Consider the following 24,663-nt stretch of genomic DNA (forward strand, 5'->3'; position numbering starts at 1 on the left):
TGTAAATTCCAGACAACATTATAATTTTGACTGCTAGTTGTACTTCCCCCTTAAATATCGAGAGGGTTTGAGCTGTGAAACCCAGAGAAAGGAGAGACAAACGTTGAAGGCCATACATGGTTGGCCATGTATTTGTGTATAATTTAGCTTCACTCCAGATGAAAGTATTCAACGATATAAACTCGACTTATCAAGACCAATCTGCCAATAGATTGAGGGAATCCACATGGTGTCTCTACTGTCTGTTGTCAGAAAAATGGATAAGATCTTGTCGCCTTGTGTCCATATTATACAGTAGAAGGAAGACCCCGACGACGACTTGACTTGTGGTTTTTAGGGGTGTATCAAATACACGAGTCAATAACAAGATACGGCAGAGGGATCGGCAATTGAGAGGAAATGATGTTGTACACGTATTCGCCGTGTTGGCGTACGTCAATGCTTATCACGTCCGGTTTTAGTTTTGTCGCTTGACTTGACTGCAAGAAAGCCACGCATGCTTTCAAAGCATATATTCTCTGGGTTATATGACCATCCAAATATGTGTTAATTAGTGTACAATTCAATGTATACAGCATTGTTAACAACACATGAAACATGTATGTATTTTTATGCAACAGCAGTACATGATAGTTTCAAATATTTACAATCTTTTTCTTTTGTCACAGTGGAAATCATACAGAGAGAAAGAGAGGGAACAACTCCTCCACCTGCACCATCAACGCACACAGACATGAACATACGTGTTCAACTTAAAATGGGGTGCAGGTGGCCGTGCAACGAAGCAGGTATTCATGGCAGCGGTGCAGCTGCTATTGCCTCCTTCCCCTCGTCACCAACTCCAACCAAAGACAAACAAACGCTAAGAATCCAATGTACCACACGTTACTGCTAATTAATTTCTGCTCGATCCGGAAACGTTTCCGAGGAAATCACTTCCGCTTTGTTTTCTGAAACAAGTGTGGGTCTCACCACGAGACGTCAGCTCTTGGCCGTCCGATCTCGGAGATGGATGGAGATTTGCTGCCGGGATGGTACTGGTTGCGAAGGAAGCGTGGGTATTCCGGTAAATGTAGTGCGATCATGTCGAGCGAAGGGCACTATGCGCCCATCAACCAATGGAAGAAGTCATGAAGGCCGCTCTCCTCCGCGTCTTGCCACGCGGAACCCTCCAAATCCCATGAGTTCCGTACCCCATCGCCGTCGTAATGGTGGCTCCAGCGGTTGGACAAGCGTAGAGACGAGAAGGATGAGGACGCCGAGGAGGACAGCTGATCGACGTACTCCTTCAGCAGCCTTGGCCCTCCCCCCGCCGCCTCGGCCACCCCATCCCCCGGTGGCGCCGTAGCCGCATCGGCTTCGGTGCTGGTGTTGGCATCCCCCCGCTTCTCCACCTTCTCCGTCCGTCGCGTGATCCTCGCCACCACCGCCTCCACCTCCTCGACCACCAGGTACTCGAACGACGACCCTATCGAGTACGTCCTCAGGGACGACGGAAGCGGAGCTGGCAGTGGCGGAGGATTTCCCGATAACTCCCCCGACGGTGTCATCCGGCGGCTGACGCTTCCTATCTCGATCCGGAAGCTGCCTAATCTCGAGGAGTCAGGTTCGTCGGAGAGTGGCGGCACCGCCGACGGCAGCGCTGGAAGTAGGGAGGCGGGAAGGGAAACGGAAGCTCGGCAGAGGGGGCAAGAAGGAGTGGTCTGGAGCCAGGGGTCGACGCAGGAGGAGTGGAAGGCGTGGCGACAGGCAGGCAGGAGACGGAGCTCGTCGTGGCGGCGGAGAGGGGAGAGGCAGACGGCGCAGTCCGGCGAGGACTTGGGGCTGGCGGCTAGTGAGTAGACAGGGAGCGAGTTGGCCTTCTCCTGGTCGAAGGGTACAAAGTTGGCGGCGGCGGCGGCGGCGGCTGAGGAGGAGGCGGATCGGGAACGGTCGAGCGGCAACGGCAAGGCGGCGACAGAGGAGCCGCGGCGGCAGGAGAGGAAGCGAAGGAAAAGGTGGATGAAGAAGGAGGCGAGCACGACGAAGACAATGATGGCGGCGATTATGATCAGACTCACGCTGAGGGATACAGAAGATGAATTGGTAGGCGGCTGAGGAGGAAGCGAGTCCATCGCGTTAACGGGAGAAGCAAAGCTTTGTATGTGAGCTCATATATATAAGCATATATCGTATAGATCGACTTTCTATTTAATTCTTTTATTATATTGCTTTCCTTTTCTTGTTGACGAAAGTGGCCTCATAATATGGAATTGGAATTGATGATAGGTTCGAGTAAGCATAGTGATTTAATATAATTTTAAAAACCTATTTCTTAAAATATATCGAATAGATAAATTGAACACTTTTTTTCTTTTATTTTTAAAGAGAATTTCCCCTTTCTTCCTCCAATTGAATCGATTTAATCTATTAATACAATCCGGTTCAAATTAATATTATATATTATAAGTGTAATAATAAAGACTATTTTTATATTAATAAATACAAGTATTTAAAATATAATAAAACATAACACAATAATATTAATTATATATTAATAAAAAATAAAAATAGATCAATAAAATATTTAAATATTAATCAAAGTTAATGTGATTATAGTGATATGTAAATTAAATAATATTAATTCTATTGAGACATTCGAGTTGATCAGTATATTATTTTACAAATAATAAATCTCAGATTTGAATCAATGAGTGAGTATTTTTTTTACGTAATAATACATAATATTATTTTTAATTGACATTTTAATACAAAATAAATTAAATAAAAAATAAGTAATATTTATGTACACTTTATGTAGAAATTTTCATCTTAGAAACCAATATATTTCATACTTGAATCCCTATTCTCATTATTTTAATAAAATTATGATAAAAACCTCTACATAAGCATGAATTTCTCTAACAAATTCATGCTAAATATATATTATCGCTCAATCTCTAAGACTATTAAGGTTTCTTTTCTGAAAACTATTGCGTATTTTCCGAGTTAATCCAACTCCATGCGTGGCTGATAAGACAAAGGCGCGCTCTCTCTCTCTCTCTCTCTCTCTCTCTCTCTCTCTCTCTCCCCTCCACATAAGAACGAAGACAAAATGACTTGTTTGCCGACCTCCGGACTGAGAATTATAAATAAAGAGATGGCAAGTCCTAGCAAGCAAGAGAAGAAGCCTCGCAAGTTCGTAATGCTTCAAGAAATTATTGATGCATGCTTGGTATCGTGAATCCATTAGCCATGAATGCTGCTGAAAGATTCTTCATGTTATCACACGCCATCGTTTGAATTGCTCCATCTTCCTTCTGCATCCTGCTTCTTGTCCAAGCACGTACACAGTATGATAGAGAGCTGACCGCAAAACCATGCTCTCGCTCGGTTTGCGGACATGATGGATGCCGTCATTAGCCTCAACTCGTCTTTGTATACTTAACGGGGAGTTGTATGTCGTTAGGAAACCCACGGACGCATGCTTGCATGCATGCATGCCTGCATCCTAATTTGCTTCTTTACTGCTCCAACTAGGATTCTGTATATTGATCATCTTAAACTTTTAGAACTACCGATCACCCTTTGTTTATGAAAGGGTCAAATATTCTTTAATTATGTGATTTACACAAATCATGAAGTCATGGGAGCAATTGAGGAATGTCAAATCTTTTTTATAAGAAGACTATAGATTGGTCAGAACCATAATTAAAGAATTTTGATCTCGTTTCTTTTCGAGCCTCTTCTGATGCCTCATACGTACGCAACAACAAAACTTGATGCCACGGCTGAATTCAATGCTTGCTTCGGATGTACTTACAAAGCTTTTAACCACACAGAAAAAGAATGCGAGAAGTGAAACATGACATGCATAGAAGAGTAGTAGAGTTGTCTCAAGTTTACACAGAAGCGCAGTGTCATAAACATTTGACTTGGATATGGCTGTTGATCTGCAGGAAATAAAAATGGTGGTGGTCAACATTCCTAATCCACGATAAGCATCTCAAGGTTTTCTTTGGTGCTAAGTTTTCTTCCCTACTACTTGTGACATCATTCCAATTCCTAACCCATACATAAGAAACTTGTCATACTATCTGATCTATTCAAAGCTTTGACCAAGTTGGTGCATTAGCTGATCCCTCACCTAAACTATTTTGGATACCACTTGAATCACCAAATATTGATCAACACTTGGGCAATTCCCTTTTTCTTTAACGGGGATGTAGGAGGCATTGGAACAAAGATGATGCACAATGCAACATATAGATGAGCTGGAAGAGTGCTTAAACCTTTTCATCAGCTAATGATTTATGCTGATACAAGTTCAAAGATCCATCTAGATATAGATCTAAATTGCTTTCTTGATCATTTATATTATATTATATATATATATATATATATATATATATATAATCTGGAATAGCAATGAGCTTCCTTTGGTTGTTGAATGCGAGCGTACAATGAACATGGCAATGCTCGACAATTAATCGGTTGCATCGATGGAAGGGCTTGCTGTTGCATTTAGAACTTGATGCACTTACATGTGGCTGTATACAGAGAAACCATTGAGGATCAAACAAGTCGATACGACTATTGCAGCAACAAAATTAAAATTTATATCACTTAATAGAAATTAACCAGAGATAAAAATGATATTCTTAATACATTACAAAATAGATTAATACTTTAAAATCATAACTCTTAGGTATTTGACTACTATTATATATTAATCCAATCACTAATCTTTGATGATACATTATCATTACAATTGAATGATTGAAGTGAAATAAATGACAATGATTTGAGTGACTTTTCTTTCTTTTATTCATTCAAAAATTGGATAAATGGTTGGGTCAAGTAAACAATGGTAATTCAAGTAAACAATGGTAATAAATTGTTTGACACGATATGATATCCTTAATAGTAATTAATTTGGAAAAAGTTATATCTTTAATATATTGCAATACAGATCAATGCTCCAAAATCAACATTATTGAGTATTTGATTACTTCTATTAGGCACTAATTCAATCATCAACCTTTTATGATAAATTTTTGATTTAATTGAATGATTCAGACAAAGTCAAGTAAACGATAATGATTTAAATGACTTTTATTTATTTATTTAAGAATGGGACAAATTGCTGGGTAAGTAAATGATGGTGATTCGTATTAGTTTTCTTTGGTTGCCTTTGGTGAATGGATTGTTTGACACGAAACGATATCCTTAATACATTACAATAGAGATTATTACTCTAAAATTAATACTCCTGACTATTTGAATGTTGAATCAATCACTAACCTTTGATGATAAATTCTCGACTCAATTGAATGATTCAACACATTAGTGAAGTCAAGTAAATGACAATAATTTGAGTGACTTTTCTTTGTTTCCTTCGATCATGAATTAGACAAATCGTTGCGTCAAGTAAACGATAGTGATTCAGAGTAGGTTTCTTTGGTTGCTTTCAGTGAGTAGATCATTTTCGTTTAACATGACAGGACTTGAAATAGAGATTAATGATCCAAAATCAACACTCTTTGAGTATTTGATTGCTTTTGTTAGTTACTGATTCAATAATCAAACTTTGATGATAGTTGAATAATTCAACATATTAGTGAAATTGAATCAAACTTTGATGATAGTTGAATAATTCAACATATTAGTGGAATTAAGTAAATGATAATGATTTGAGTGACTTTTCTTTATTTCCTCTATTCAAGAATTAGACAAATCATTGAGTTAAGTAAACAATAGCGATTGAAAGCAGCTTTCTTTGGTTGCCTTTAATGAATGGATTGTTTGACAAAACATAATATCCTTAATAGCAATTAACATGATATAAGTTGATGTCCTCGATACATTTAAATAAAGATTAATGCTCCAAAACTAATACTCCTAAGTATTTGATTACTTCTTTTAGCCATTAATTCAATAACTAACTTACTTTGATTATCAATTCTCTGACTCAATGGAATGATTCAACATATTAAGTAAATGATAATGATTTGAGTGATTTTTCTTTGTTTTCTTAATTTAAGAATTAGATAAATTCTTAAGTCAAGTAAACGATAACGATTAAGAGTAGTTTTCTTTTGTTATCTTCGACGAATGGATTATTTGACATGACATCGATTGTAGATGAAAGGTCTACATAATTTTTAGCTAATAAAAATAAGAAGCTAGCCACGACATCTTGAATGTACATTATGTCTGGAAGATATCTTAGACAAGTATAATTAATACAAAACAGTATAATTTGAATCAGTTGGAGTTAATTAATACATCTCTTAGACAATAACAATACCATCTTCAATGGTATATTAATAATTAATAATTATTATAAATAATAAGTCATCTCCAACATCGTATTGGCTAGTAGAAATCCATTCATTGAAAAGACAAGTATATACCATCTTCATAAAAAAAAAAAAAAAAAAAAACGTAAAAACACAAACGAGTAATTAAGTGTACCTCCATGACTACAGACAATTATTACTTTCCTATTGTTTGGTAATACGAAAATGGATATATTTATACACCTGTTGGGATTCGACTTGATTGAAGATAAGTTCGTCTGGCTAACGATTGATGCTGATGTAAGATGTGGAAACAATCGCTCCATGTATAATTTCTAACAATATGTATGACATTTCAAATGTTTATCATAAATCTTGGTAAATTTCTCAATTTCTGTGGATTTTTTTTTTTAAAGAAAGACAACTTTCATTGAATCAGAAAAAGGCAGTAGAAGGGTTCAAAGGTATGCCTAAGGCGTCCAGCTTATAACATTGTGAGAACCCAAAGTTTCTACCAAAAATAAAAAATAATAATTGATGTACTTTGCAATTTAAGAACCATGGTACATAGATGAGATCAAAAGAGTGCTATTTTGTCATAAATTTCATGCTACACCGCACGAGAGGGCTTTTTACTTCCGTCACCAATCTCCCATCATGCCGTTTGGATGTCTGCTTATATATGCGGTTAATCTCGGTTAGTGATACTGTCTGATGTATAATAAATATGTCATTTCTCCAATGGCTTGACTGGTAGTAGATTAGGATTATGATCAAGAATGCGACACCTGTGGTGGAAATTAAGCTATGGAAAAGCCTCCACCATACGTGAGTCTCAATAATTTATTGTGGACAATGACTTGTTTCCATGTTGCTTGACTTTGACAAGTGACAATTTTGTTGGAGAGTTCAGCCTCATCCACTGGTTCCCTCCAAGCAACTTTCTCCTTTGACGGGGCACTCACGCATGCGGTAGGCAAATATGAGCGTATATACACACATGAGAGCGAGCTGCTTCAGGGGTAGATCTCACCATTAAACATGGGTGGGAGAACCCCTCTTCTTGTCCTCACCTTTTCTCTTGCTGTTCTGAGCATTAAGCTTGGGATTTCTCGTGGTTGTCGAGAGACAGAGAGGAAAGCCCTCATCGACTTCAAGCGTGGACTTCGTGATCCTTCCAATCGTCTCTCTTCCTGGGTCGGGGAGGACTGTTGTGCGTGGGAAGGAGTTGGCTGCAGCAACATCTCTGGTCATGTTATCAAGCTGGATCTGCGGAATAGACGACGAATGGATCTATATGAAGACTGCTCTCGTCAGGAGGTGTACTACTTGTTGGATGATGATCCAGGATGCAATTGGGCAGTGCGTGGTGACATAACTCCATCACTGCGTTCTCTCCAACAACTTAGTCACCTGGACCTCAGCGGCAACTATTTTACGCATAAACCTATCCCCAAGTTCTTGGGAGCTTTCAGAAGACTAACATATCTTAACCTCTCAGGTGCAGGCTTCGTGGGTAGAGTACCTGACCAGCTCGGAAATCTATCCACTTTGCAGCACCTCGACCTTTCTTATAACTGCTATAGGGTTGATGAAGGTGATGGCTTCTTCTGCTTGTACCTTGAGAACACGAGATGGATCTCTATGCTCACTTCCCTTCGGCACCTTAACATGAATTGGGTCAATTTGACAAATGCATCCAACTGGTTGCAAGATTTGAACGTGCTACCACGTGTTCAAGAGATTGAATTAAGTTCTTGTGACTTAGGGACCTTTCCTCGTTCGTTGTCTCATATAAACTTCACATTTCTCATCACTCTTGATTTACGAGGTAATGATATAAACTCCACCATACCAGATTGGGTGTTCAATATTACTAGCCTCGAGTTCCTTTATCTTGGTGGGAATGACCTGCATGGATTCTTTCCTGATTCTGTTACGAAGTTGACTTCTCTTAGGGCACTCGACTTGTCTGAGAGTGAGTTCCAAGATGGCTTCATGCGATTAGCTCCTATATCCAACCTCTGCAAGCTCCAAATTCTCTACTTGTGGGCTGTGCCTATCAAAGACATGCTTGCCAATCTAGAAATGGTTTTCTCTGGATGTCTCAGGCATAGCATGGAGGAATTGGACATCAGCGGCACCCAGCTGAGTGGTTCCTTTCCGGATTGGCTAGGGAACATGAAGAATCTCAAATCTCTTGATCTTTCTTTCAACTCCCTCTATGGATCAGTGCCTGCATCTTTCGGGAATCTATCATTGCTGCAACATTTAGTTTTATATTCTAATGATTTGAATGGGACGATTTCGGAAGGCATCGGACAACTGAAGAGCCTTATCTATTTGGATCTCAGTAGTAACTCGTTGAGCTTATCGGAGGTCCAATTGGCTAATCTATCAAGTTTAAGGTATTTGGACATTTCGAACAACTACGACTCCAGAAAAAGTGGTGATTGGATCCCGTCCTTTTCAGTTTCAAGTTCTTTATATAACATTTTTTTTAAATAGCCCATTTTCCAAAATGACTTGAGACGTAAAAATCTTTTCATAAATTATATTTTCACTTGCAGGAGTAGGAGTAATAGACATGATTCTCGATGGGCTTCCTTCTAGTCTCGAGCATTTGGATCTTTCTTACAACTCTCTCAATGGATCATTGCCCGCATCTCTTGGAAACCTCTCTATGCTACGATATTTGATTTTACGTTCCAATTATCTGACTGGGATGTTTCCGGAAGGCATCAAACGGTTGAAGGGCCTCGTCCAATTGGATCTTTACAGTAACTCTTTGAGATTGTCGGAGGACGATCTTGCTAATCTATCAAGTTTGAAATATTTGGATATTTCATATAACTCTATACACTTGAACAAAAGCGATGATTGGACCCCTCCTTTTCAGCTTCGAAGTCTCTCCATGGATTTCTGTCAAATAGGGCCCACGCCCCAATTTCCAAAATGGCTCCGAACACAAACCATTCTTCGTCGACTACAATTGTCAAGTGCAGGTATCAAAGACATGTTTTTCGATAGGCTTCCTTCTAGTCTTGAGTATTTGGATCTCTATAATAACTCGTTGAGCTTATTAGAGGATGACCTTGCTAATCTATCAAGTTTGACATATTTGGACATTTCATACAACTCTGTACACTTGAACAAAAGCGATGACTGGATCCCTCCCTTTCATCTTAACACCCTTCGCTTGAGATTCTGCCAAATATTGCCCGGGCCCCATTTTCCGAAATGGCTCCGAACACAAACCACTCTTGATGAATTAGATTTATCAAATACAGGTATGAAAGAAACGATTCCCAACTGGCTTCCATCCAGTCTCGAGTATTTGGATCTCTCCAATAATATGATTGGCGCTGATGTACCATATTATCTTTCAAATCTAACTATATTGGATCTCAGCAATAACTCGTTATCAGGATATCTTTCTCCAAAAATATCAATCATGATGCCAAGTCTGGAATATTTGTCTCTCTCCGACAATAAGATTATGGGTGAGATGCCACAATTCTTTCCAAAACTGGAATATTTATTCCTTTCAAATAACTCCTTCTCAGGGAAGCTTCCATCAAGAATCTCAAACACAATGCCAAGTTTACGATGGTTTGATCTATCAACGAATAATATGAGTGGTGGCATCCCATTCTCTTATTGTCGAATCAAGTCTTTGGTAGTGCTTCGACTTTCTAAAAATAATTTGTCAGGGGAGCTTCCTAATTGCTGGAAAAATTCCTCAAGTTTATTTATATTGGACTTATCAATCAACAAATTACAAGGAGGACTTCCCGACTCCCTTATCAATTTACAAAGTCTACAGTCACTACATCTGAACTACAATAATTTTATGGGACAAATCCCTCTTTCTTTCAGAAATTTTACCGGATTGGTTACTCTTGATCTGGCTCACAACAAATTCATCGGCAATATACCAAATTGGATTGGAGAAAGCCTACCATACTTAAGGACTCTCAACTTACGCTCGAATGCCTTTACTGGCAGCATTCCTCAGTTATCTCATCTTACATCTCTTCAGATAGTGGATCTCTCGAATAATCATCTTTCAGGAATACTACCAAGCAGCTTTGGCAATTTTACTGCGTTGAAAGGCTCTCCTTCAAAGGGTTTGTACTTTCATAATTTTGACTATGAGGATTACATGTGGCTCTTCACAAAAGGAAGCGAACTCGAATACAACAGCATGCTACTTTCAATCGATACAGTCATTGATCTCTCCAACAATGGTTTGTCCGGTTGCATCCCTAGAGAGTTGGGAAATTTGCATGGTCTGCGAAGCTTAAATCTATCTGGGAATTACCTAACAGGGGAGATACCAAGCAACATTGACGGAATGCACCAGCTAGAAATCCTCGACCTCTCAAGAAACAATCTCTCGGGTATAATTCCTTCGACCTTGGCAGATTTAAATTTCTTAAATGATTTGAACTTGTCATATAATAATCTCTCGGGTAAAATCCCCACTGGGAGCCAATTGCAAACTTTAAATGATCCATCTGTCTATGCTGGCAATCCAAATCTTTGTGGCGCTCCTCTCCCCAAAAATTGTACGGTGAATATAACGAAGACCGATGGAGAAGAGCAAAATGAAGATTCTTCTGAGAGCAGAATGGAAACACTTTGGTTATACACAAGCATCACCCTAGGATTTATTATTGGATTTTGGGCGATTTGTGGAAGCCTTTTGTTACGACGGACATGGAGGATCACGTACTTCCGTGCCATTGATAACATGTTTGACAAGCTATACGTGGTAATGGTAGTGACCGTGGCAAAATACAAAAGGAAGCTTTGATGACTTTGTTGTTAGAGGGGGTCTATATGATTCATCCTACTTAAGCAATAGCACTGGCATTGGTATCGATCACGTTCATGGTTTGCATGTCTTTTCATAACACACCATCACATTATTTTAATTTTTCCTTGTTGTGCATGCTATACTGACTCTTTATATGATCTGTTGATGTTTGTCTACGTAGTTGTTTGTCAAAACTTTAGGTCATCAAAATATGAGTCCTCTGCCTATGGTTTATGAGTTGTTATTTGTTTCATGCAGCAGTGGTTATGGTGTTCATATCTATGCTTGTAAGGTGATTCATAATCTAATTAACAAATTCTAACTCTGTTGTTTGAGGGGGTCGACATGACTCATCCAACTTAAGCAATAGTAAAAATATTAGTATCATGTAATACGCTCATGGCTTGCATGTCATCATGTCACAAATCATAAGAGTTTTAGCTTGACAACATGTAAACCGTAGCATGGGCTTCATTGGACTTATTATTGACACTAACAAGAAGTAATTACATTATCATGACATTAAATTATAAGATGGGTCATTGAAGTAGACTCAGAGGAAACAAGAAGCTGATCTCCACATGGAGACACCTCACAAATGTTTAATTATAGCACAACTTTGTTCCTCATTACATTAATTCTAGGGTGCTCATCATAATACATATACGTATCTATCTATCTATATATTACATAATATAAAAGAGTAGGAAGAAATAAAGATTTATTATTTCAAGGGTGAAGTGTATCGAGACATGTTCCACATTGGCGGACATCATGTGATTGCGCAAGGTGTTGACAAAAGCTTAGATCTAAACGATCTACATTTCTTGATATTATCCCATTAGTTTTAGCAAACAAAAAATATTATGAAAAGTTTTTTTTTTCTTTTAAGTGCAGAAATACATGTAAAATATCACAAAAGAACTAAACCTCAGAGTATCTCACATTATAAATTGACAAGAGTATCGTGGACACCAAATCAATCAAACAATTCAATAGGAAATATTCTGTTTGGCTTTAGACAAACCTTACACACACATTGTTCTTTGTTTCTATTGCTACCTAAAGAAGGCACACTCACTGAACATCATATGGTCTTCTTCACCCTAAACAATTATATACGTATATTATACATAAGGAGGAAGCAATATGGTTTATTGGACCATCGATTATTGTTTTGGTTAATGGCTTCATTAGTAATGTCTTAATTGATAATACAATGGGCCTTTCTAGGCTTAAATTTGCCTAATTGAATCCTTGTACGTTTAAATTAAAATTTCGAAAAGATATGCAAAAATACTATGAACATTCTTATTCTCAGAGAAGAGTTATTAATACTTGAGTTTCTACATCTCTATTCCACCGGTCAAACGTGAATGATTGAAGTTTTTGGATTTTGCTATATTAAGGGATTGATAGGAAAAGATACATGTCTTTGATCAAAACTTTGACACAGGTGTACCAATTTGATTAAAAAATTAAAAATTAATTTACTAATTTTACTATGTCAGCTGGAATTGGAATATAATATATTCTTTAGATCATGTAATATCGTTCTCCTACCCATTTACCACTAGTACCTGGGTATATCTACCCTAAGTCGTATATATGGCAGATTATGTTTGTTATTTTACCCCTAAGCTTCGTTGTGTTCTGTTATGGTCTCGTTGTGGGTTGCCTTCATCGTATCATGAGAATCACCACCACGATGATGTTACTATTGCACCATCTTTGTTTTGCTTTGTCATGACAATGACTCCCATTGCGACAACCACATCCATAGTAATAACCCCCTTGATGATAACTTTCGAGACCCCTAGGACCTCCCTCCTCTGACTCCTTTATTCATGTCTCCATCGGAGGAATTGAGAGAGAGAGGTCTTAAGGGCAATGTGATCTTAGTGTATATTGACAATAATGACAAACATAAGATGAAGATGATGGACGACATGGACGAGAGCATGGAGCTTCCTCGACAAGGTAACGCGACCTTAGATGTACTACGATAACAAAAAATAAGAGTGAGGCCGAGGGTAAGAGCAAGACGACGAACAAAGACACGCACAAAGCAAGCTAGTGTTAGGAGAAAGAGGTGGAGGGAGGTGGGGACAAGAAAATCTCATCTTTTAAAAAATAATAAATATTTTATAAGAATTAAAAAATAAAAAAGTAAATATTTTATAATTATAATACTAATAATTTTGCCCAACTTTTAATCGTGGTCTCGGCGATCTCGAGTTCGGGGAGCTGAGCTGCCGCATCTCAGGGACGCCACGGAAACTAAGGCGGTTGCCCGTGAAAGAGGAAGGAAGAGCCAATATGTCGGAGGATCGACTGGCTTTAACTACGGCGACGTCACTGCGTCCCATTAGCATTAGAAGTGTTCAGGGTTTGGAGAGAAACAATGTGATGACACTGAACTGCTTGATCGCTACATGCATCATGTATTATCGTATCAACCACACCGACTCAACTCAGAGAGGGCAGACCAGGCAAGCTTTTCCAATGGTTTGGTGGCATGGATCCCGCGACCGGTCGCGGTTTGGAAGCCACCTGTTCCTCTCTCTCTCTCTCAACACAAAACCACCCACCCCATCAATGTTGTACCTTCCACCACTTCTTTATACACCAACCTTCTCCTTCTCCCTTCAGAAACCGATCCCCCTAACCCCCCCCCCCCCCTCTTGCCCATCTGTCACTACATCCTTGCAGAATTCGAGCTCACGGGCTCCTCTTCCTTTTGCTCCTCCTCCTCTGCCTCTGATGGATCTTTAAGCACGGTCGAAATCCAAGTGGCCTCATAATATCGAAATGAAATTGATAATAGGTTCGAGTAAGCATCGTGGTTTACTATAATTTATTTATTTATTGAACAGATAAATTAAACCGATCAATTGAACACTTTTTTTTATTTTTAAAGAGAATTTCCCCTTGTTTCCTCCAATTGAATCGATTTTATCTATTAATTCAAACCGGTTCAAATTAATATTATATATTATAAGTTTAATAATAAATAATTGTTATTTAATTAAACAAATAATATATATATATAATTATTTAAAATATGATAAAACATAACACAACAATATTAATTATATATTAATAAAAATTGAAATTGATCAATAAAATATTTAAATATTAATCAAAGAGAATGTGATTATAGTGCTACGTAAAATAATATATCATATCATATTTCATTTGGACATTCGAGTTGATTAGTATGTTCCTGTATAATTAATAGATATCATATTTGAAACAATGTACGAGTAAACTTTTTTTTATTTTTTAAACTAATAATAAATTCTATAATTTTAATTAACATTTTAATACAAAAATCAATTAAATAAAAAATAAGTAATACTTATATACTCCTTATGTAGAGGTTTTCATCTTAGAAACCAATATATTTCATACTTGAATCCCTATTCTCATTATTTTAACAGAATTAAGATAAAAACCTCTCCATAAGTATGATAGAGAGTTGACCGCAAAATCATGCTCTCGCTCGGTTTGCGGACATGATGGATGGTGTCATTAGCCTCAACTCGTCTTCGTATACTTAAACGGGGAGTTGTATGTCCTTAGGAAACCCACATATGCATGCATGCATGCCTGCCTGCATCCTAATTTGCTTCTTTACTGCTCCAACCAGGATTCTGTATATTGATCATCTTAAACTTTTAGAACTACCGATCACCCTTTGTTTACGAAAGGGTCAAATATTCTTTAATTATGTGATTTACACAAATCATGAAGTCATGGGAGCAATTGAGGAATGTCAAATCCTTTTCATAAGAAGACTATAGATTGGTTAGAACCATAATTAAAGAATTGTGATCTCGTTTCTTTTCGATCCTCTTCTGATGCCTCATATGTACGCAACAACAAAACTTGATGCCACGGCCGAATTCAATGCTTGCTTACATTTGACTCATTGCTTGATCCTCTTCTGATGTCTCAAGTTTACAGAGAAGCGCAGTGTCCTAAACATTTGACTTGGGTATGGCTGTTGATCTACAGGAAATAAAAACGGTGGTGGTCAACATTCCTGATCCATGATAAGCATCTCAAGGTTCTCTTTGGTGCTAAGTTTTCTTCCCCACTACTTGTGGCATCATTCCAATTCCTAACCCATACATAAGAAACTTGTCATACTCTCTGATCTATTCAAAGTTCGACCAAGTTGGTGCATTAGCTGATCCCTCACCTAAACTATTTTGGATACCACATGAATCACCAAATATTGCTTTTCGATCATATATATATATATATATATATATATATATATATATATATATATATATATATATTTTAATGTACTTATGTATGGGAAATCGGACCTGTTCCACAAATCAGATGTGAATATTTGGTAAGGAAACTTGAAGATTGCAAATCTGGTCAATAATTGTAATCACAGGCCAGTGGAGAGTCGATTGGAACATATAAAGGAAAATAAGCTTAGCTGAACTTAAAAATGCATTCACATATCTGAAATGGGATACCACTAAAAGGTTTTTCAGTCATTGTTAGGACCTTGTGCTTTTCAAGTACTAAGAGAAGAGACTTTGTCTTTAGAATTGTCCGAAGAGGTGCCAACTCTTAATCATATTTGTAGAGGATATCAATCCTTAAATCAGGGAAGAAGCAGAGAAGCAGTAAGTTAATTTGTAGGAGCAGATGAGTCTCTGATCATTAGCTTAGGCATCGACATTTTGGATATATGGTTCAAATCTATTAAGTTAATGTGTCAGTAAATCATGAGACAGCATTTTCTTGATGAACTACTAGCTGATGATTGGCAAGTGGGAACCGAGGATTGCTTTCATTGTTGTTTCTAACTTGTGCCGACTAGCAAATGCTGGGCTTACACGGTATTGTTGCTTGGTGCTGGCCAATTTTGAGTGCACATTGATCTCAAGCTGCATTGTCGTCATAGCAACTACAGGGCAAATGGGTGTTTTCCCTGGACATGTTGCCACCATTGCAGAGGGGTTCTTTCTGTCCCTGAGGGGAATGAAGGTACCAAGTATTTCGGTAGCAGTGGGTTTGCCTTTTACACGCTAACTCTGTTACTGACATAGTTGCTATTGACCACATTGATCCAAGCCTCGTCCAAAAAGCCCAGATCGGCGTCGATGTCGTAGGGTATTGAATGCTGCACCATCCGGTTGAGTATTGGTATTTATCGCTTGAGATATGATCCTCTTGGCTCATGATTCAACAGGAGGAAAGAAGTGCAAATCCAATAATTTATTGTGGGATAAGGAAATTACAGAAAACATAATTAAAATGATGTGCCTGATCATTGCATGATGAAATAATGGAACTTGAAGTGAGCTCTCGTCATAATGATGAAGTCATTAAGCAGTCTGCAGCAGCATAACCTGTTATGTGCCATGGTTAAAAACATGATCAAATTGGGAATTCGGAGAAGCTAATTATTTGTCTTCGATATAGCTTTTTCTCCTTTGGTTATGGCCAAGACTAGCAACTGAGAGATAATAAGTAATGCAATCACACTGACATGGTGATATGCAATTATAAAATTTTCTCCGATTATAATTAAAAATCATAATATTTTAACTATTTAGGATCAATCGCATGGATTTTTTTTTAAAACAATCTTAGAAAATTTTCACACACACTCACACACATAATACATGGCAGGAAGTTTTCAAAAAGGGAGTTGATGACCATTTCAAGCCTTTTGTATTAAACATTAATCTTTAGTGTTATTTATTAGCTGTTATTTATTTAAAGTAGTAGTGGTTATGGTGTTCATATCTATGCTTGTCAGGTGATTCATAATCTAGTTAACAAATTATAACAAGCATAATTTAATGTAAAGATTAAGAATAGCGAATTTTGTGTCATCCGAAATTGAACTTTCTGTCAATTGTTTTGCAGCAAGTTGACATCACTGACAGTATGCACACATGAAACTAGACCTTCACATATTTTATTGGAAGCAGACTAACATCGGATACTGTACTTCCAAATTAGGTTGTGAGATAGAACTGAAGTTGGATACCCTCTCGATCCTCTCACACGTGGCTATTTGTTTCCTCTTAAAGTTCCCATCTTAGTGTTATCCAGAGGATCATTTGTCTAAAGGAACCCCAAGGAATAAGTCAATTATATGGTAAGTCAATTATATGTAAAACGATACCCTCCCTTTGAGAACTGCTGGAGAGCCCGGTTTTCTTATCTGGAATAGCAATGAGCTTACTTTGGTTATTGGATACGAGCGTACAATGAACATGTCGATGCTCGACAATTAATCGGTTGCATCGATAGAGAGGGCTTGTTATTGTATCTAGAACTTGATGCACGTACATGTGGCTGTACACGTAGAAACCATTGAAGATCAAACAAGTCGCAATGGTTATTGCAGCAACAAAATTAAAATTTATATCACAGAATAGCAATTAACCAGAGATAAAATGATTTTCTTAATACATTTAGTAGAGATTAATGATTTAAAATCAACACTCCTGATATTTTGATTACTTTTATTTGCTACTAATTTAAGCATCAATCTTTGATGGCATATTCTTAATTCAATTGAATGATTCGTAGAGTAAGTAAATGACAATGATTCGAATAAATTTTTTTATGTTTCTTTCGTTCAAGAATTGAATAAATCACTGGGTAAGTAAACGGTGACAATTTAAAATAGTTTTCTGTGATTACTTTCGGTAAATAGATTATTTAACATGACATAATATCTTTAATAGCAATTAACTTGAGATAAATTGATGTCCTTAATATATTGCATGTCCTTAATACATTGCAATAGAGATTAATGCTCTAAAATCAATACTCCTAAGTACTTAATTGCTTCTATTAGCCATCAAGTCTTTGATGATAAATTCTTGGTCAACACATTAGTGGAGTCATGTAAATGATAATGATTTGAATGATTTTTCTTTGTTTTCTTCAATCAAGATAGTGATTCAAAATAGTTTTCTTTAGTTGCCTTGGATTATTTGACATAACATAATGTCCTAAATAATAATTAACTTGAGAAAACTAATGTCCTTACGATATTGAGATTAAAGCCCCAAATCAACACTTCTAAATATTTGATTGATTATGTTAGTCATTCATTCAATCACCAACTTTTAATAATAAATTCTCTTTTAATTGAATGATGTAATATATTAGTAAAGTCTAAGTTAAATGACAGTAATTTGAGTGACTTTTCTTTGTTTTCTCCAATAAAAAATTAAACAAATCGTTGGGTCAAATAAATGATAGTGATTTGAAATATCTTTTTTTGGTTATATTTAGCGAATGGATTATTTCCCTTGACATGATGTCCTGAATAATAATTAATTTGAGAAAACTAATATCATTAAGATATTTGTAATAGAGATTAAAGCTTCAAAATCAATACTAGTATTTAATTGCTTATGTTAACGGTTGATTCAATCATCAACCTTTAATGATAAGTTTTTGCTCAATTGAATGATTAACATATTAGTGGAGTCAAGTAAATGACAATGATTTGAGAAACTTTTTTTTGTTTTCTTCGATCAAGAATTAAATAAATTATTGGGTCAAGTAAACGATAGTGATTTGAAATAGTTTTCTTTGATTGCCTTTGAATGGATTATTTTATATGACATGTTCTGAATAGTAATTAACTTGAGAAATAGAGATTAAAGCTCTAAAATTAATACCGGTAAGTATTTGATTGCTTATGTTAGTCATTGATTTAATCATCGATCTTTAATGATAAATTCTTGCTCAATTTGATGATTCAATACATTAGTAGAGTCAAGTAAATGATAATGATTTGAGTGACTTTTCTTTGTTTTGTCCGATCAAGAATTAAACAAATCATTAGGTCAAGTAAACGATAGTGATTTGAAATATTTTTTTTTTTGTTGCGTTCGGTGAATAGATTATTTGATGTGGCATGATATCCTGAATAGTAATTAACTTGAGAAAAATAATATCCTTAAGACATTACAATAGAGGTTAAAGTTTCAAAATTAACATTTGTAAGTATTTGATTGTTTATGTTAGCCATTGATTCAATCACCAACCTTTAATGATAAATTCTCGCTCAATTGAATGATTCAACACATTAGTAGAGTCAAGTAAATGTCAATGATTTGAGTGACTTTTCTTTGTTTTCTTCAATCAAGAATTAAATGAATTATTGGGTCAAGTAAATGATAGTGATTTAAAATAGCTTTTTGATTACCTTTTATGTGACATGACATGATATCTTGAATAGTAATTAACTTGAAAAAAACTAATATCCTTAAGACATTATGAATCTCCAAAATCAATGCTTCCAAGTATTTAATTGCTTATGTTAGTCATTAATTTAATCATCAATTTTTAATGATAAATTCTCGTTTAATTGAATGATTCAACATATTAGTAGAGTCAAATAAATGATAATGGTGTTTTGATGTAATTTTCTTTGATTGCCTTTAGATTATTTGACATGATATTCGATTGTAGATGAAAGATCTTCCCAGTTTGAGCTATAAATTTCATGCCACATAAAAATATATGATAGTTGATAAAAAAGGATAAGTGATTTAAATCTTTGTCTAATAATCCATTTGAGAAATATTTTGAGTTAATACAAATAGAAAGCATGCAATCTCCGGTGTATATTCACATAAAGACGAGTGTCTAGGAGAAATCTTAGCCAAGTATAATTAATACACGATAAGTATAATTTGTATCTGTAATTAGTAAATCTCTTAGACAATAGCAATACCTACTTCAATAGTCTATTAATAATTAATACTTATGAATACAAATAATAAGTCATCTCCAACATTGTATTGTCTATGAGAAATCCATTCATTGAATAGACGAGTATATGCCATCTTCATATATAAAAAAAAAAACAAGCATACGAGTAATTAAGTGCAGCTGCATAACTGTAAATAATTATTGCTTTCCTATTGTTTGGTAATAACAAAAAGCATATACTCATACACATCTGTTGGGATTAACAAAAAGCATATAGCAATGTGAGAACCCAACGGTTCTACTAAATAATAATAATAATAATTAATGCACCTTGCAATTTAAGAATCATGGTACAAAGTTGAGATCAAAAGAGTGCTATTTTGCCATAAATTTCATGCTACACTGATGCTTTTAACTTCCACCACCAATCGCCAATCATATACCGTCGGATGTCTGCTTATATATGCGATTAAGATCGGTTAGTGATATTATTTGATGTATAATAAATACATCATTTCTAAGAAGGTTTGACTGGTAGATTAGGATTATGACAAGGAAATACATCATTTCCAAAAAGGTTTGACTGGTAGATTAGGATTATGACAAGGAATGCGACACCTGTGGTGGAAAGTAAGCGATCAATGGAAATGCCTCCACCATACGCGAGTTTCCATTTTGTTTTAGCCTCATCCAGGAGTTCCCTCCTGACAACTTTCTCCACCAACGGGGCACTCACGCATGCGTTACGCAAATATGAACTTATATACAGACACGAGGCTTTAGGGGTAGAGCTCACCGTAAAACATGGGTGGGAGAGCCCCTCTTCTTTTCCTCACCTTTTCTCTTGCTGTTCTGAGCATTGAGCTTGGTATTTCTCATGGCTGTCGAGAGACGGAGAGGAAAGCCCTCATCGACTTCAAGCGTGGACTTCATGATCCTTCCAATCGTCTCTCTTCCTGGGTCGGGGAGGACTGTTGTGCGTGGGAAGGAGTTGGCTGCAGCAACATCTCTGGTCATGTTGTCAAGCTGGATCTTCGAAATAGATGTTCATTTCTAGCTGACGACTGCACTCATCAGGAGGTGTCCTACTTGTTGGATGATGATCCAGGATGCAGATGGGCACTGCATGGTGACATAACTCCATCACTGCGTTCTCTCCAACAACTTAATCACCTGGACCTCAGCGGCAACTGTTTTACGCATAAACCCATCCCCAAGTTCTTTGGAGCTTTCAGAAGACTAACATATCTTAACCTCTCAGGGGCAGGCTTCGTGGGTAGAGTACCTGATCAGCTCGGAAATCTATCCACTTTGCAGCACCTCGACCTTTCTTATAACTGCAATGGGGATGATGACGGTGATGGCTTCTTCTGCTTGTACCTTGAGAACACAAGATGGATCTCTATGCTCACTTCCCTTCGGCACCTTAACATGAATTTGGTCAATTTTACAAATGCGTCCAACTGGTTGCAAGATTTGAACGTGCTTCCACGTGTTCAGGAGATTAAATTAAGTTCTTGTGACTTAGGGACCTTTCCACATTCATTGTCTGATGTCAACTTCACATCTCTCACCACTCTTGATTTAGGAGACAATGATATAAACTCCACCATACCAGATTGGGTGTTCAATATTACTAGCCTCGAGTACCTTTATCTTGGTGGGAATGACCTACATGGGTTCTTTCCTAATTCTATTACGAAGTTGACATCTCTCAGGGAACTCGATTTGTCTAGGAGTGAGTTCCAAGATGGCTTCATGCAGGTAGCTCCTATATCTAATCTCTGCAAGCTCCAAATTCTATACCTGCGCCAGGTGCTTATCAACGATGTGTTTGCCAATCTAAAAATGGTTTTCTCTGGATGTCTTAAGTATAGTATGGAGGAATTGGACCTCAGCGACACCCAGCTGAGTGGTTCCTTTCCGGATTGGCTAGGGAACATCAAGAATCTCAAATCTCTTTATCTTTCTTTCAACTCCCTCTGTGGATCAGTGCCTGCATCTATCGGGAATCTATCATTGCTGCAACATTTAGTTTTATATTCTAATGATTTGAATGGGACGATTTCGGAAGGCATCGGACAACTGAAGAGCCTTATCTATTTGGATCTCAGTAGTAACTCGTTGAGCTTATCGGAGGTCCAATTGGCTAATCTATCAAGTTTAAGGTATTTGGACATTTCGAACAACTACGACTCCAGAAAAAGTGGTGATTGGATCCCGTCCTTTTCAGTTTCAACCTCTTTATATAACATTTTTTTTAAATAGCATATTTTCCAAAACGGTTCCAAACTACAAATCTTTTCATGAATTATATTTTCACATGCAGGAGTAGGAGTAATAGACATGATTCTCGATGGGCTTCCTTCTAGTCTCGAGCATTTGGATCTTTCTTACAACTCTCTCCACAGATCATTGCCTATATCTCTTGGAAACCTCTCTATGCTGCAATCTTTGTTTCTACGTTCCAGTTACCTGAATGGGATGTTGCCGGAAGGGATCAAACGGTTGAAGGGCCTCGTCCAATTGGATCTTTACAATAACTCGTTGGCCTTATCAGAGGATGACCTTGCTAATCTATCAAGTTTGAAATATTTGGACATTTCATACAACTCTATACACTTGAACAAAAGCAATGACTGGATCCCTCCTTTTCAGCTTCTAAGCCTCTCCATGGATTTCTGCCAAATACTGCCCATTCCCCATTTTCCGAAATGGCTCCAAACACAAGCCAGTCTTCGTCGACTACAATTGTCAAGTGCGGGTATCAAAGACATGTTTTTCGATAGGCTTCCTTCTTGTCTCGAGTATTTGGATCTCTCTTACAACTCTCTCCATGGATCATTGCCTGCATCTCTTGGAAACCTCTCTATGCTACAATCTTTGATTTTACGTTCCAATTATTTAAATGGGATGTTTCCGGAAGGCATCAAACGGTTGAAGGGCCTCGTCCAATTGGATCTTCACAATAATTCGTTGAGCTTATCAGAGGACGACCTTGTTAATCTATCAAGTTTGAAATATTTGGACATTTCATACAACTCTATACACTTGAACAAAAGCGATGATTGGATCCCTCCCTTTCAGCTTAACACCCTTCTCATGGGATTCTGCCAAATACTACCTATACCCCATTTTCCGAAATGGCTTCGAACACAAACCACTCTTGGTGAATTATATTTATCAAACACAGGTATGAAAGAAACGATTCCCAACTGGCTTCCATCCGGTCTCGAGTATTTGGATCTATCCGATAACAAGATTACTGGTGAGATACCACAATTCCTTCCTAAATTAAAATATTTATTTCTTTCAAATAACTCATTCTCAGGGAATCTTCCACCAAGAATCTCAGACATAATGCCAAACTTACAATGGTTCGATATATCTACGAATAATATGAGTGGTGAGATTCCCTTCTCTTATTGTCGATCGAGGTATTTGGAAGGGCTTCTGCTTTCCGAAAATAATTTGTCAGGAGGTGTTCCTAATTGTTGGAAAAATCCCTCAAATTTACTTCTTTTAGACTTATCAAGCAACAAATTAGTAGGTGGAATCCCTGATTCAGTCTGTAATTTGCAAACGCTGGAGTCACTGCACTTGAGGCGCAATAATTTATCCGGGCCGATTCCTCTTTGTTTAAAGAGTTGCACAGAACTCGTTACTCTAGACCTCGGCCACAACAACTTTAACGGGAATATACCAACTTGGATCGGAGAAAGCCTCTTGTACCTGAAGACACTAAGCTTACGCTCGAATGACTTCAACGGTAGCATTCCTCAATTATCTTCTCTAGCATCTCTTCGTATCTTGGATTTCTCCAACAACAATCTTTCAGGAATAATACCACGGAGCTTTGGGGACTTCAGTGCATTAAAAAGCGCTCCTACGTATCAGTGTTGTTACTTCAACAACGTAATTTTCTCTGAGGAAGATATATGGCTCTTCATAAAAGGAATTGAAATCAAGTATACCACCTTGAGACAACTTTCAATGGATACACTTATTGATCTCTCCAATAATTACTTATCTGGAAACATCCCTGAAGAATTCGGGAATTTGCTTGGATTGCGGAGCTTAAATCTATCCGGAAATTACCTTATAGGTCAGATACCAAGAAGTATCGATGGAATGAAACAACTAGAAGTTCTCGATCTCTCAAGAAATAATCTCTCGGGTGCAATTCCATCCGGTTTGGCGACCTTGAATTTCTTAGACCATTTGAATTTATCATATAACAATCTTTCAGGAAGCATTCCGACTGGCAACCAATTGCAAACTTTTATTGATCCATCAATCTATGCTGGCAATCCAAATCTTTGTGGCCCTCCTCTCCTCAAAAATTGTACGGTGAATATAGCACAGGCCGTTGAAGAAGAGCAAAATAAAGATTCTTCTAAAAATAGAATGGAAACACTTTGGTTATACACAAGCATCACGCTAGGATTTATTATTGGATTTTGGGCGATTTGTGGAAGCCTTTTGTTGCAACGAACATGGAGGATCGCATACTTCCGCGCCATTGATAACATGTGTGACAAGCTATACGTGGTGATGGTAGTGACCGTGGCAAAATACAAAAGGAATCTATGATAACTCTGATGTTAGAGGGGGACGACATGACTCATCCAACTTAAGCAATAGCAATGGCATTGGTATAGATCAGTATTTGATACGCTCATGGCTTGCTTGTCTTTTCATAACACCGTCACATGATTTTAATTTCTCATTTTTATGCATGCTATAATGACTGTTATATGATCCGTTGATGTTTGTCTATGTAGTTTGTTTGTTAAAACTTTAGGTCATCAAAATATGAGTTCTCTGCCTATGGTT

General features: G+C 37.1%; 3 protein-coding genes across 4 annotated transcripts; 2 read left to right on the top strand and 1 right to left on the bottom strand.

The window, feature by feature from the left end:
- Positions 1–584: 584 nt before the first annotated feature.
- Positions 585–2,200, bottom strand: LOC135612822 (E3 ubiquitin-protein ligase ATL4-like). Its single transcript, XM_065109544.1, has one exon. It carries the CDS (start codon positions 2,112–2,114, stop codon positions 1,101–1,103), a length of 1,014 nt encoding a protein of 337 aa, XP_064965616.1. The 5' UTR covers positions 2,115–2,200; the 3' UTR covers positions 585–1,100.
- A 5,018-nt stretch (positions 2,201–7,218) lies between these two features.
- LOC135603485 (receptor-like protein EIX2) lies at positions 7,219–11,342 on the top strand. Of its 2 annotated transcripts, none has more exons than XM_065094311.1 (2): positions 7,219–8,730; positions 8,852–11,342. In XM_065094311.1, exons 1-2 carry the CDS (start codon positions 7,323–7,325, stop codon positions 11,098–11,100), a joined length of 3,657 nt encoding a protein of 1,218 aa, XP_064950383.1. In that variant the 5' UTR covers positions 7,219–7,322; the 3' UTR covers positions 11,101–11,342. The 2 variants fall into 2 exon arrangements, with proteins under 2 accessions (XP_064950383.1, XP_064950384.1); XM_065094312.1 differs by having other exon boundaries at positions 7,222–8,689; positions 8,852–9,018.
- A 9,031-nt stretch (positions 11,343–20,373) lies between these two features.
- LOC135612826 (receptor-like protein EIX2) lies at positions 20,374–24,647 on the top strand. Its single transcript, XM_065109554.1, has 2 exons — positions 20,374–22,036; positions 22,157–24,647. The coding sequence occupies exons 1-2, from the start codon at positions 20,632–20,634 to the stop codon at positions 24,418–24,420; spliced, it is 3,669 nt and encodes a 1,222-aa protein (XP_064965626.1). The 5' UTR covers positions 20,374–20,631; the 3' UTR covers positions 24,421–24,647.
- The last annotated feature ends 16 nt before the right edge of the window (positions 24,648–24,663 follow it).

The sequence above is a fragment of the Musa acuminata genome, chromosome BXJ1-2 (assembly GCF_036884655.1).
Source record: "Musa acuminata AAA Group cultivar baxijiao chromosome BXJ1-2, Cavendish_Baxijiao_AAA, whole genome shotgun sequence".
Taxonomy (NCBI): Eukaryota; Viridiplantae; Streptophyta; class Magnoliopsida; order Zingiberales; family Musaceae; genus Musa; species Musa acuminata.